Source organism: Mustelus asterias, chromosome 15 (genome assembly GCF_964213995.1).
Source record: "Mustelus asterias chromosome 15, sMusAst1.hap1.1, whole genome shotgun sequence".
NCBI classification, from domain to species: Eukaryota; Metazoa; Chordata; class Chondrichthyes; order Carcharhiniformes; family Triakidae; genus Mustelus; species Mustelus asterias.
Genome location: NC_135815.1, coordinates 99,647,383 through 99,660,213, shown reverse-complemented (window position 1 = coordinate 99,660,213; position 12,831 = coordinate 99,647,383). Strand labels below are relative to the sequence as shown.

The following is a 12,831-nucleotide window of genomic DNA, read 5'->3' as shown; positions in this document are numbered from 1 at the left end:
TGGTTAGCACTTATTGCCAAACCCAAGTTGCTATTAATTCCAGATATTTTATTTAATTCAAATTCCACCACCTGTTGTGGCAGGATTTGAACCTGGGTCCCAGAACATTTGTGGATGAATAGTCCAGTGATAATAACACTATCTTCATCTTAAGGGGAGGTGATGGCCTATTGTGATTCTGCAACAGGATAAATTGGGTGAAAATCTCAGGAGGAGGAACCAAAAGGCTGATTATCCAGATGGAGACAGACCATAGGTGAAAGAGGGTTCTAGACCAGAGAATCCCACCCTAGATCTACTAAAAAGACCAACTGATTTTCCTGAAAGGAAGATATTCAGACAAAGAAGTTTCAAATATTTTATTTTCAATTTACTTACAGTATGAAGGTTCCAATAATCCCACAGCATATGATGCAACATGCAGAGAAGAAAACTCAACATTCAACATTAACTGTTTTCCCCCCTACACAAACTAAAAACATTCCCATGTAGTAAGGAAAAGATGTATGCACTATCTTGGACTGCAGTCAAATTATGCACGAGCAAAGGGAAAAGAGCATTCCCTACATGACTAACAAATACTTATGTACAAATAAATTCACAAAAGACTAGATTCCCCTTGAAACATAGCACATGGCAGTTGACACTGGAGCAGATACTACTGGCTGTAGTTACAAGCCATGCACTGATCCAGAGGAAGAGAGTGTACAGTTAGTGGAGTTCTTTTTCTTCAACATTTACCAACATTTGGCAATTTTTATATGAACATTGCAATTTATGTAAACGAGGAACATTTCAATCTACATGCAAAAAGTTTATCATGCAAGGACACTAAGCACCTGGATCTCTCTCACACAAAGTCAGAGCCCACCAGTGTGCAGCACTTAGCTGAAGGAACAGCAATGGGAGAGAGGTGCTTGAACAATTTGATCTTAGCACATAAAGCAGTCTAGCCTGCCCCCTTTCCCATCTTATTAAATGAAGAGACTGGATTAATTATAGAAACAATTCTTGGTGTAAATTTTCTTTACTTCCTTTATAACCTACCCTACCTCCACTAGAAAGCAAATGGATCACAATATTTTTAAGAGGGAGAGGAATTCTAAATGCAGCTTACTAATTGCTTTGCACATGTACAAAACTGCAACTGGATGAGGAAGAATTATTTCAAACTTTTTTTAAAAATTACAACTCCACATTCTGGATGTAACAAAAAAAAGGATAACCAGGAGGTATAACTAACTTTGAATATAAAGTTTTCTCCTGAACAAAAGACCACATTAACAGATGTGGTTTTCCATTTCCTGTCCAAACAGTGAAATGAACTGCATCTTTTTAAAGATGGTCTGAGTAACTGGAGATTTATGCTGTTCTCAAACAAAGCTGGGTCTCCCTGCAAAGTCCATGTGCAGTTTAATCCAATGTGACTGCAAAAAATCAATGACTTCTGGATAACATTGCCTTTAAATTGGTAATCCCTCACCAAGTTACCATGATAATATACAAAAAGATGTGCCACCTAATCATCCTGCCATTTATACTTGGAAGTTTCTTGGCATCTACATTATGCTGGAGTATTACTGAAAAAGGAACTAGCTGAAGAGACACAGTCCCTAACAAGGAACTCATAAAACATGGAACATTCATTAACACAAAATGTAAATAATTGTGACCAGAAGCAAAAATGTTTACATTAAAATTGTCAACATACCAAAACAAGAACAGTGTCATTAAACCCTGTTCACATGAAAGAACTATTTTTCAACAGTTTTTAATTTATTACCAGACATGAAATACATATAATGGGAAACCAAATAAAAACACATTGATAATTTTATGACAAAAGTATTTTAAAATGGTTTACGTAATCCATGCTTGGCACTTTGTAGACTACTTTTTATTTTTAAATCAAGTCTCTGCATCAAGTTTATTAAAGCCCAACCTACTACTTTTACATTTACAAAGCTATAGATATACTTCCTTGTTATAAAAGATGAGAATGAAATAAATAAGAATCCAGCCCCTTCCCCTTCTCCACCACACTGAGATGCTCCTTTTCAGCTGTCCTTCAGATTTTAAAGTGCTACACTGGGTTATTGAGAGAATTGAAGTTCAATAACACTTAGTTGGCTTCATATAGGCTCATGTTGGAAAAAGTGGCTTCACAGAGAAAATACTTCCATTAAATACACAGAAAGCATTGCTGGACATCTTGAGCAGATCTTCAGAAATGGAGAAGAAAGCAGAAGTGTTGGGTAGGGCCTTGAAAGAGGTCACACATCGACCACCATCTTTTTGTGGATGTCTAGGCCTCCTACAACCTGGATCAGAAAGCACAAGTGGTTAAGTATTTGCCTCCGTCACTGAAATGCACACAGTTGCAACCTTGTAATATATTGAATAACATGGGGAAAGGTTCTTAAAATCATCTATTTTACACACACACAAATAGTTTCAATAAAAAAGTTAAGAATCAGAAAATACAAGCATGAAGATACAAAAGTCGTCCCTTCCAGATTGACATATTTGGCTTAAACATATCTGCACACCTCCAATAGAAATTGTCGATACAGAATCGAAGATCTAGCATTTTCAGATTTTATTTGACGTCAGGCTGGAATAAAGTTCTTTTCTCAGTTTTGAAACTCTAGTCTGTTATTTTACATCCACATAACTTTGAAACAAAAACATGCATCTTATTGCCATCCATCATCTTTTCCTCAACTCCACTGCTTTGCTTGGATTTCCAAGCGAAATGAGCCTCTGCAGTCCCAGCATTGATATTCAAGACAAACACTTAGATTTTATGCAAGCATAAATACCAGCAATCTGAATGCAACAAATCAGGTGGAAGCAACTGTCAGAACACAGCGGTTACCATTAAAAGCACCAGGAACTCCCTGGTGGCTAGTATAGAAAGATGCAGTCCATCTGTGCTGAGCTGGCGAATCACAGCCAAGGCAGCAGTTGGAGCTGTTGGGTCGAGAGGAAATATAGTCACAGTTTTTACTTCCAAAGACACCTGCTGGAACGTGCATATTTTGGAAGGGGGAGAACAGGATTAGACTCCGGTGTAGCCCTTCAAATAACTGATAGCTTCACAAATAAAAGATAGCAAACCTCCTCAGCATCCTTTCATTCTTGGTCTACACATCCACCATAGGATGTGCTACGGGGGAAACCATGACTGACATAAAAACTGCACCAGAATATTGCTTGCAAGTGCTGTCACACATGATCTGCTGTTGTGTCATGAAGAGTGCACCATTACATTTTTTTTACACCAATGCAGAATTAAAAAGGCTACCAATTCTAAAATTTTTGATTTGATTTATTGTCACATGTATTAACATAGTGAAAAGTATTGTTTCTTGCACGCTATACAAAGCATACTGTTCATAGAGAAGGAAACGAGAGTGCATCCATACCCAATAAATAATTCGCCCATTTTCATTCCACAAAAATAGGTGCATACCAGAGAATAAATTTAGTAGGGGGAAGCCACTGTTTCACATCCATAGCACAGCTGCTAACGGTGTAGACCTATTCTACAGTTACATTTGGACAGTAATATTCAATAAATACGTGCAGGCTTCTCCAAATGACAACTACTCGGTCCTCATTTACATATGCTTCAATGCCAATTGATGCAGAGAATACTCTGGTGCTGCACATACTCCATGCCAACAAACTGAAGGACAGAAAAGGTTTCTCAGTGGCAGTCATCCCTGGAGTTCACATCACCCTGAAGAATCTATTTCAGTCAATGAGTAATGCTGGCGGTGTGGTGGGTGCCACACCGGGGAGTTCCTAGACACTAATGAATCTTCAGAAAGATACAAAGAACAGGACAGCACAGGAACAGGCCCTTCGGCCCACCAAGTCTGTCTCGACACAGGTGCCTCTCTAATATTTTCTTGCCTCTACATGATCCCTCTGTTCCCTGCCTATTCATGTATCTTTCCAGATGCCTCTTGAACATTCTTATAGAATCTGCTTCCACCACCTCCTCCGGCAGCGCATTCCAGGCATTCGCTGTGTGAAAAACTTGCCCCTTACATCTCTCTTAAACTTTCCCCCTCTCACTTTCAACCTATGCCAAGTAATTGACCCTTTGACCCTGGGAAAAAGACTTCACTCCATCCAAGCCTGTCATAATCTTGTAAACCTCTTTCCCAGCTGGTTTGATGCTTACCAGGTCTCTTTCCGGATTGGGAGTTAAAACTCTCACCTCACTGTTTATCAGGTCCCCCCCCCCCCCCCCCCCCACATCCTCCGACGCTCCAATGAAAACAATCCAAGTTTGTTCAACCTTTCTTCATAGTCCATATCCTCCAAACCAGGCAACATCCTGGTAAATCTCTTCTGCACCCTTTCCAATGCATCAACATCCTTCTGGGGTAGTGTGGCGACCAGAATTGTACACAATATTCCAAATGCGATCTAACCGAAGTCTTGTACAGTTGCAACATTGAGGTGTAGCTGAATCTTTCTCTTTTATTGTGTGTATATCATGCTTTAACAGTGTAGGCAGAGCACTGTGAACAATAAATGCTCCCAAAGGGAAATGGATTGTCGCACTTTACAGCTGTGCTGGAGAATTAAGCCAAGTGGAAATAAATTTACCAAGAGATAAGCAAAATCTCCCCAGCAAATAGCTATAGAAACATGGAATATAAGAGCAGGAGGCCGCCACTTGGCCCTTTGAGCCTGCTCCGCCATGCATCACCATCATGGCTGATCATCCAACTCAATAGCCTAATCCTACTTTTTCCCCCATAACCTTTGATCCCATTCGCCCCAAGTGCTATATCCAGCCGCCTCTTGAATACATTCAATGTTTTGGCATCAACTGCTTCCTGTGGTAATGAATTCCACAGGCTCACCACTCTTTGGGTGAAGAAATGTCTCCTCACCTCCGTCCTAAATGTTCTACTCCGAATCCTCAGACTGTGACCCCTGGTTCTGGACTCCCACCATCGGGAACAGCCTCCCGGCATCTACCCTGCCTAGTACTATTAGAATTTTATAAGTCTTTCTGAGATTCCCCCCTCTTCGTCTGAACTCCAGCAAAAACAATCCTAACCTTGATACAGCTTGACAGATCACAGTTTGACAGATCAGGCAAACAAATTCAAAATTATAACCAAAGCAACCAATTAGCCAATAAATTTCAATGCTTTCATTCAGAGCAGAAAGTTCAATATTAATAAAGCTCTTTCCTAATATCTGTTTCTCACATTACAAAAAATTCAATAAAAGCATGTCTATTTAATGTTCAATGTTAAAAACTTCAGTTTATAGGAACTTAGGAGCAAGAGTAGGCCCATCAAGCCTGCTACATCAGTCAATTAGATCATGGCTGATCATCTACCCCAACACTGCTATCTCTATACCCTCAATGTCATTAGTCTCTAGAAATCTATTGATTTCAGTGTTTGACATGCTCAATATTTAATTTTCCACAGCCCTCAGAGTGAAGAAATTCCTCCTTATCTCAGTCCTAAATAGCTTGCCCCTTATTCGGAGACCACGTACCCCCTGGTTCCAGACTCACCAGCCAGTGGAAACATCCTTCCTGCATCTACCCTGTCGCATCCTGTAAAAATGTTGTAAGTTTCAATGAGATCACCTCTCATTCTTCTAAACTCTACAGAATACAGACTCACTTTCCTCAATCCCTCTTCATATAACAATCCGATCCCAGAAATTAGTCTGGTGAATCTGCATGGCAAGTATATCCTTCCTTGGATATGGAGACCAAAACTGTGCAGTCTCCCCAAAGCTATACAATTGCAGCAGAACATTTTTTTATTCCTTTTTCTCAGGTCCTCGTGCAAAGGAGGCCAATGTACCATTTGCCTTCCCAATTGCTTGCTGCACCTGTGTGCTGGTTTTTAGTGACTCACGAACATGGACATCCGGGTGCCTTTGGACATCCACAGTTCCAATCATCTCACCATTTAAGAAATAACCTTTGGTTTTTTTTCTACCAAAGTGGATAACTTCACACCTAATCACATATATTCCATCTGCCATGCTCTTGCCCATTCACATAGCCTGTCCAAGTATCCTTGAAGCCTCCTTGTTTCTAGCTCACAACTTATATTACCACAGCAAATTTGGAAATATTACATTTGGTCCCCACATCCAAATCATTGATAGGTTTGAAACAGCTGTGGCCCCAGTACTGATCCTTGCAGTACCCCACTAGTAGCAGCCTGCCATCCTGAGAATGACCCGACTATTCTTCCTCCGTTTTCTGTCCATCAACCAATTCTCAATCTCAATTCTCAAGAAGTATATTACCCCCAATCCTATGCGCTCTAGTTTTACTAACCTCCTGTGTGACATGTTATAAAAGGCCTTCTGAAAATCTAAATGTACCACATCCACTGGTTCTACTTTATCTATGTAACTTTATCTTAGTAACTTCCTCAGAAAACTCCCATCAGGTTTCTCAATTTTCATAAACCAATGTTGGCTCTGCCCAATCATATTATTTGCCAAATATCCAGTTATCACATACTTTATAATAAATTTCATTTTCCCTCAATAATAAATCATATCATTTTCATTTCAAACTAATAGGTGTTTAGTTCTCAGTTCTCTCTCTCCCTTCTTAAATAGTGGGGTTACATCTATTACTTCAAAAACCAAAAGAGAAAATGCTGGAAAATCTCAGCAGGTCTGGTAGCATCTGTAAGGAGAGAAAAGAGCTGACTTTGAGTCCAGGTGAACCTTTGTCAAGCGTCATCTGGACTCGAAACGTCAGCTCTTTTCTCTCCTTACAGATGCTACCAGACCTGCTGAGATTTTCCAGTGTTTTCTCTTTTGGTTTCAGATTCCAGCATCCGCAGCAATTTGCTTTGATCTATTATTTCAATCTGCAGGAACCTTTCCAGAATGAATAGCATTTTGAAAGATAATCACCAATGCATCCACTGTCTCTACAGCCACTTCATCATCCTATAGTTCATCAGGTGCAAGGGATATATCAATCTTCCCTCCAATTAATTTTTTGGGTATTACTTCTTTATTATTAATACTAATTTTTTTCAATTCCTTATTTCCACTAGCCCCACGATTGCTTTGTCTTTCTGTACCTTCCACCATGAAGCCAGACGCAAAGTAATTGCTCAGTTTCGTCTTTTCCTGAATGGTTTACCCAGTTTGTACATAGATTGAAGTCACTCACTGTGACTGTGTTTCCTATGTTACATGCAACTCTAGTTTCCTGACTTACAGTGTGTCCAATGTTATAATGTTATAAGCACAGCTGGTGGGCTTTAAACAACCCCCATCAATGTTAGCTGCCCCTTGCTATTTCGTACCTCCATCCAAACTGATTCTACATCTTGATCCTTCAATTTAAAATCCTCTCTCAGGGTTCTTTTTGCTAAACATGCATGGAAGACAGATTTAAAACTTAGTAATGTTGTGTCCTAGTACAAGGTGTGATGTTAGTGTCTCGTTAAGAATTTTTTTTTAAAAATCATGATCTCTGCAGCTCAGCGCCTTAAGTGATGTCATTGGTGGGAGGAGATAGAAAAAAAACTGGAGCTCAGGTGACAAGGGTCGTTTTTAGTTTTGTTTTGGCTGCAGTGTTAGAAGCATAGCTGAAAGTCTCTCTCTGTTTTTATTTTTAATGTTTTACTAGTTAACTGAAAGCACATCTTGTTTGCCATCCTGCAGTGAAGAATCTATGTTTTGGGGAGCTGGAGACTATAAGCTGCTCTTGGTTTTCAAGATCATTTGAAATCAGCATTTAACCCAGGGAACTGGATTCTAGTGTTAAGTGAGCTATAGCCTGTGCAGTGATAAACCTGAGTTTTGTTTATTGGATTTTGATTTTAATTGGAACACATTAGAGATATTCATTAAGAGTTATACATTATTGCAGTTTTGTTTCTTGTTTTTAATTGATAAAGTTCTTACTAATTTTCTTACTATACATGTTAACTATATTCCTAAATAAACTCTGACAAAAACTCCCTACTGGGTCATTTGAATCACACCTGAAGTGAAACATCTAATGCTTATCCTAGCCAAATTCAAAATGCAAAACTTGAGTCAGGCAGGCTTCATAAAACACTTTGCGTTTTCTGACCTGAACCATAAAGGCAAGAGTCAGAAGTTAAGAAAATTTAACTGCATTTACTTACTGCACAGAACTCTTCAAAGGATATTCTTCCATCTCCATCTTTATCTGCATTAATTATGGTTTTGTCTACAATTTGCTGTAGCTGAGTGTCTTTTAGATTGTTCCCCACCATCATCTTCAACACCTGGAAAAGCTCCCCGTTAGAGATGTACCCATCCTTATCCATGTCATAGATGCGGAAAGCAACTGATTAAAAAAAAGGAAAAGTTTAGACAACTGTTGCAGTCAAAACACCCATAAAACACCGAACAATACTGGTTTCATGCTACTCCAAATACCTTCCTGATGTTTTCAGTGCACAAGTAAAACTAACTTAAAATGATGTTTTGACAGATGTTAATGAATTACTGGTAGGGAAAGTACAGCTTATGACCGATTAATAAGAATGGAAAATTCAGGATGCCTTTAAAAATATTCAGTATTAATCCTGTACTGATTGGAAACATTACATACCGACAACGTAAAAACATATGAAATCGGAGCAGAAGCAGGCCATTCAGCCCATGGAGCCTGCTCCGCTATTCAATAAGATCATGGCTGATCTGCTCGTGTTGAGCTCCACATTCCCCCTCTACCCCTGATAACCTTTGATTCCTTTGTCCAACAAAAATCCATCTACCTCTGCCTTAAAAATATTCAATGACCTCGCTTCCACTGCCTTCGGAGGCAGAGAATTCCAAAGTCGCACAACCCTCAGAAAAAAATTCTCCTAATCTCTGTCCTATGAGGGTGACTTTAATTTTAAACAGTGCCCCCCCCCCCCCCCCCCCCAAGCTCTGGACTCACCCACAAGAGGAAGCATCTTTTCCACATCCACCTTGTCAATACCATTCAGGATCTTATATAATTGTGTCGTCATCTTTCACTCTAAGCTCCAGTAAAAATAAGCCCAGCCTTTCCAACCTATCCTCAAGACAACCTGTTCATTCCAGTTATCAATATATCAAGACTTCCTTGAACCGCCTCCAATGCATTTACACCCTTACTTAAATAAGGAGACCAAAACTACACACAGTAGGGCGGCACAGTGATTAGCACTGCTGCCTCACAGCTCCAGGGACCTGGGTTCAATTCCCGGCTTGGGTCACTGTCTGTGCGGAGTCTGCACGTTCTCCCAGTGTCTTCCGGGTGCTCCGGTTTCCTCCCACAGTCCAAAAGACGTGCTGGTTAGATGCATTGACCATTCTAACTTCTCATTCAGTACCCAAACAGGCGCTGGAATGTGGTGACTAGGGGATTTTCACAGTAAGTTCATTGCAGCGTTAATGTAAACCTTCTTGTGACTAATAAATAAAACTTTTAACTTTAACTTTATTTAGATGAGTTCTCACCAATATCCTGTATAACTGAAGCACAACATCCTTACTTTTATGTTCAATTCCTCTTGTGATAAAGGAGAGCATTAAATTAGCCTTCTTGATTACATGCTGCACCGGTATACTAACTTTGGGATTCAGGCACGAGAACGCCTTAATCCCCCTGCACCCCAGCATTCAGCAGTCACCTTATATTCAACAACAGTGCCTGTAACCCAAGGTGCTTCACTGGAGCATTATCAAACAAACTCTGATAGAGCCATGCAAGGAGATATTAGATCAGATGAACAAAAGCTTTGTCACAGGGGTGGCTTTTAAAAAGCGTCTTAAAGGAGGAAAGCGAGGCAGAGGAGCCTGGGGTAGGAATTCCAAAGCTTGATGCTCAGGTAACTAAAGGTGAACTTGGTCACAACTTTAAAAATAATGTCAATTGATTACGAGGAATGAAAAACTTGCTTTGCTTAAAAACTCAATTATTCTCACTCGTGCAACTCTCACCTGGACCACCAGATCCACAGCTAAACTAACAATCCCAGCCCTACTTCACAAAAGCACATATCAGCCAATCTCATGGAAAGCTGCATTTGTGGAGGAAATGGAGGTCCCATGCTACTAAAGTCTCAAATAATAAACATGGCAGGGGAACATGCATTGTACTAATAATGTAATAAAATGCAGGATGTGTATTAAAGTTTGTATTAGATATTGTTTTAGTTTTTGCCACAGATCAGAAAAGAAAGGACTTGCATTAATATTTCACCTTTCCATACTCTATAAAGTCTCTAACCACAATAAGCTAAAGTATGGAGGCGCTGTTATGGTTCAAGAAACAAAAGCAGCAATGAAAACAATTAGTTGATTGTGTTTTTTAAAGTGATATTGGCTGAGGGACAAATGTTGTCCAGGAGAACTCCTCTGCTCTCTTTCAAATAGTGCCATGGATCCTTTATGTCCACTTGAGGGAGCATCTGAAAGGTGACACCTCCAATAATGCAGCACTCCCTCAGTACTGGACAAGTGCCAGTCTAGACTGCATTTCCACATCTCTGGAGTGGGACCCATGACCTGACTTAGAGGAAAGACACGCCCCACTGAATAAAGATCATTCGACACCAATGGTTCAAAATAAAACTAAATGCAGCAGTTTTCTTCTACGGTTTACAAACTTTCTATAGGTAAGTACACAAATATTCCAGTATTCTCTAATACTAGAACAAGAAAGGAAATGTATTAATCACTGCTAGAAAATTCAAATATACTGAAATTATACTTACATCGCAATTTCTGTTCTTTGTCACCTTTAACGCTAAATTGGGAGACCCCTTCAATAAACTCTGCAAAAAATTATTACATAACAGAGCTGGTTGATGCTGTAAAATAGCCGCTCACTTAAAATGGTTAGATTATTTTATATAAAATATAATGAAATACATAATTCAACAAACTTTTAACAAAAACATTTTTTTTATAAATTCATGGTTATTGCAAAAATATCTAAATGGAGGGAAGACTTCAGAGCAGCATAATATTGTATCAGTTTTAACCCTTCACAATGCCACCAGGTTTAAGAAAAACTTCCTCCTCTCCTGGTGAGGTGCTTGTGTTTACCACTCATACCAGACTGGTTCTGAAAAAGAAACATCTCGTAAAACTACTCAGTGAAAAACAAATGCTGCATTAACCCCAAACTGAGCATGCATGACAAATCCACGCAAAAATACTTCTGCTCAACCATTTATCTGATTTTCCTCACTTGTTCATTTTGACTTTAATTTTACTTTGATTAATGTACTGGGGATTTCAAATGAGTACACTATCACTTACCTTCATCTGTCTTAATTGCTTATTGACCATTTTGCAGGCGGAAGCAAATCTTTTTAAGTTAGGGGATAGAGGGTGGTTTCTCTCCCTTAACTAACTCAACTGGCCGGAACATTGGCAATTAAAACAGCATATATTCTAAAGACTGACCTATTTTAATGTACAAAAACTTGCCCAAACCCAGAAAGATTGCGGTCAATTAAAATATTTATCTGAAGTCCCTACTGCTCTGTCGCTGGAGAATTCTCAGTGCAACCCAGGATTAAAAATAGTAAGTGATAGCCATTCCCTATGTTTGAGTGACCAACCACTACTCTTAAAGTCCTATTATCTTCTCACTGTAACGCACAATTACTTTAAACTAAGCACAGCTCCCAGGTCTTATATGAGAAATTCCATTTAAGGTTCCCTTTGTTTTCACAAACTGTAGGCTGGGTAATGTGCATTCCCAGCCCCTGGTGATTCCTGTGGCCAAGCAGTTCTGTAGCAGTCCTTCGACAGATTTGAACATGCACACCCTGCTGTTCCCAAGCTGTTCCTACCCACGCAGGAACATTCCCAGATATCAAAACTATGCTGCAGTGAAAGTGACTCTCACTTTAGACAGTCTGAGGTTTTATAAAACAATTAATTTTGCTGCTGACAAATAAATCTTTGGCAAGAGAATGATTGCCTTCTACTTGAGTGGGAAAAGCCATTTATTCCTGCTGTCCCGCCCTTAACTACAAAAAAGAAACAATGACTGGTGCAGACAAATGAGACCCAGAAATTATTAGGGTCATTTAATCACACTTTTCACAAAATAGTGCAGACACAAGATTGGAAATGTTTAGAATTCTAACACCTGCACATTCTATGCTGCTTACAGTGTAATATAAAGTCTAATTCACAAGTTAATCATATTAGTTCATTACTACGCATTGTGGTACAGATATTGTGCTGTCCTCAACTCACAATACAACTTCTGGAATAATCTTGCAGATAAACAAGAACTGAATGTGCTGCTCTGTGGAGTCACAATTTAAAAGAACAAGCCACACAAGTATTACTGTTCATAGAATCCCAGTAAGAAGTTTAACAACACCAGGTTAAAGTCCAACAGGTTTATTTGGTAGCAAAAGCCACACAAGCTTTCGAAGCTCTTTCGATAGCCAAGTTCCGCACACACAAGGACGGCCTCAACCGGGATATTGGGTTCATGTCACACTATTTGTAACTCCCACAGTTGCGTGGACCTGCAGAGTTTCACTGGCTGTCTTGTCTGGAGACAATACACATCTTTTTAGCCTGTCTTGATGCTCTCTCCACTCCCATTGTTTTGTTTCTTAAAGACTGGATTAGTTGTAAGTATTCGCATTCCAACCATTATTCATGTAAATTGAGTCTGTGTCTTTATAAGCTCTGTTTGTGAACAGAATTCCCACTCACCTGAAGAAGGGGCTTAGAGCTTCGAAAGCTTGTGTGGCTTTTGCTACCAAATAAACCTGTTGGACTTTAACCTGGTGTTGTTAAATTTCTTACTGTGTTTAC

The 12,831-nt window shown here is 39.4% G+C and overlaps 1 protein-coding gene across 1 annotated transcript in view; it reads right to left on the bottom strand.

Annotated features, from left to right (window-relative positions):
• Window positions 1-344: 344 nt before the first annotated feature.
• The window catches only part of LOC144504683 (calcineurin subunit B type 1), a 53,885-nt gene continuing 41,398 nt past the window's right edge, over window positions 345-12,831 (bottom strand). The window contains exons 4-6 of the mRNA XM_078230393.1: window positions 10,755-10,814; window positions 8,166-8,350; window positions 345-2,321 (exon numbers count right to left, since the gene is read on the bottom strand). Of these exons, the coding sequence (XP_078086519.1) occupies window positions 2,274-2,321; window positions 8,166-8,350; window positions 10,755-10,814 (293 nt within the window). The 3' untranslated portion in view covers window positions 345-2,273. The remainder of the gene's footprint in view (window positions 2,322-8,165; window positions 8,351-10,754; window positions 10,815-12,831) is intronic.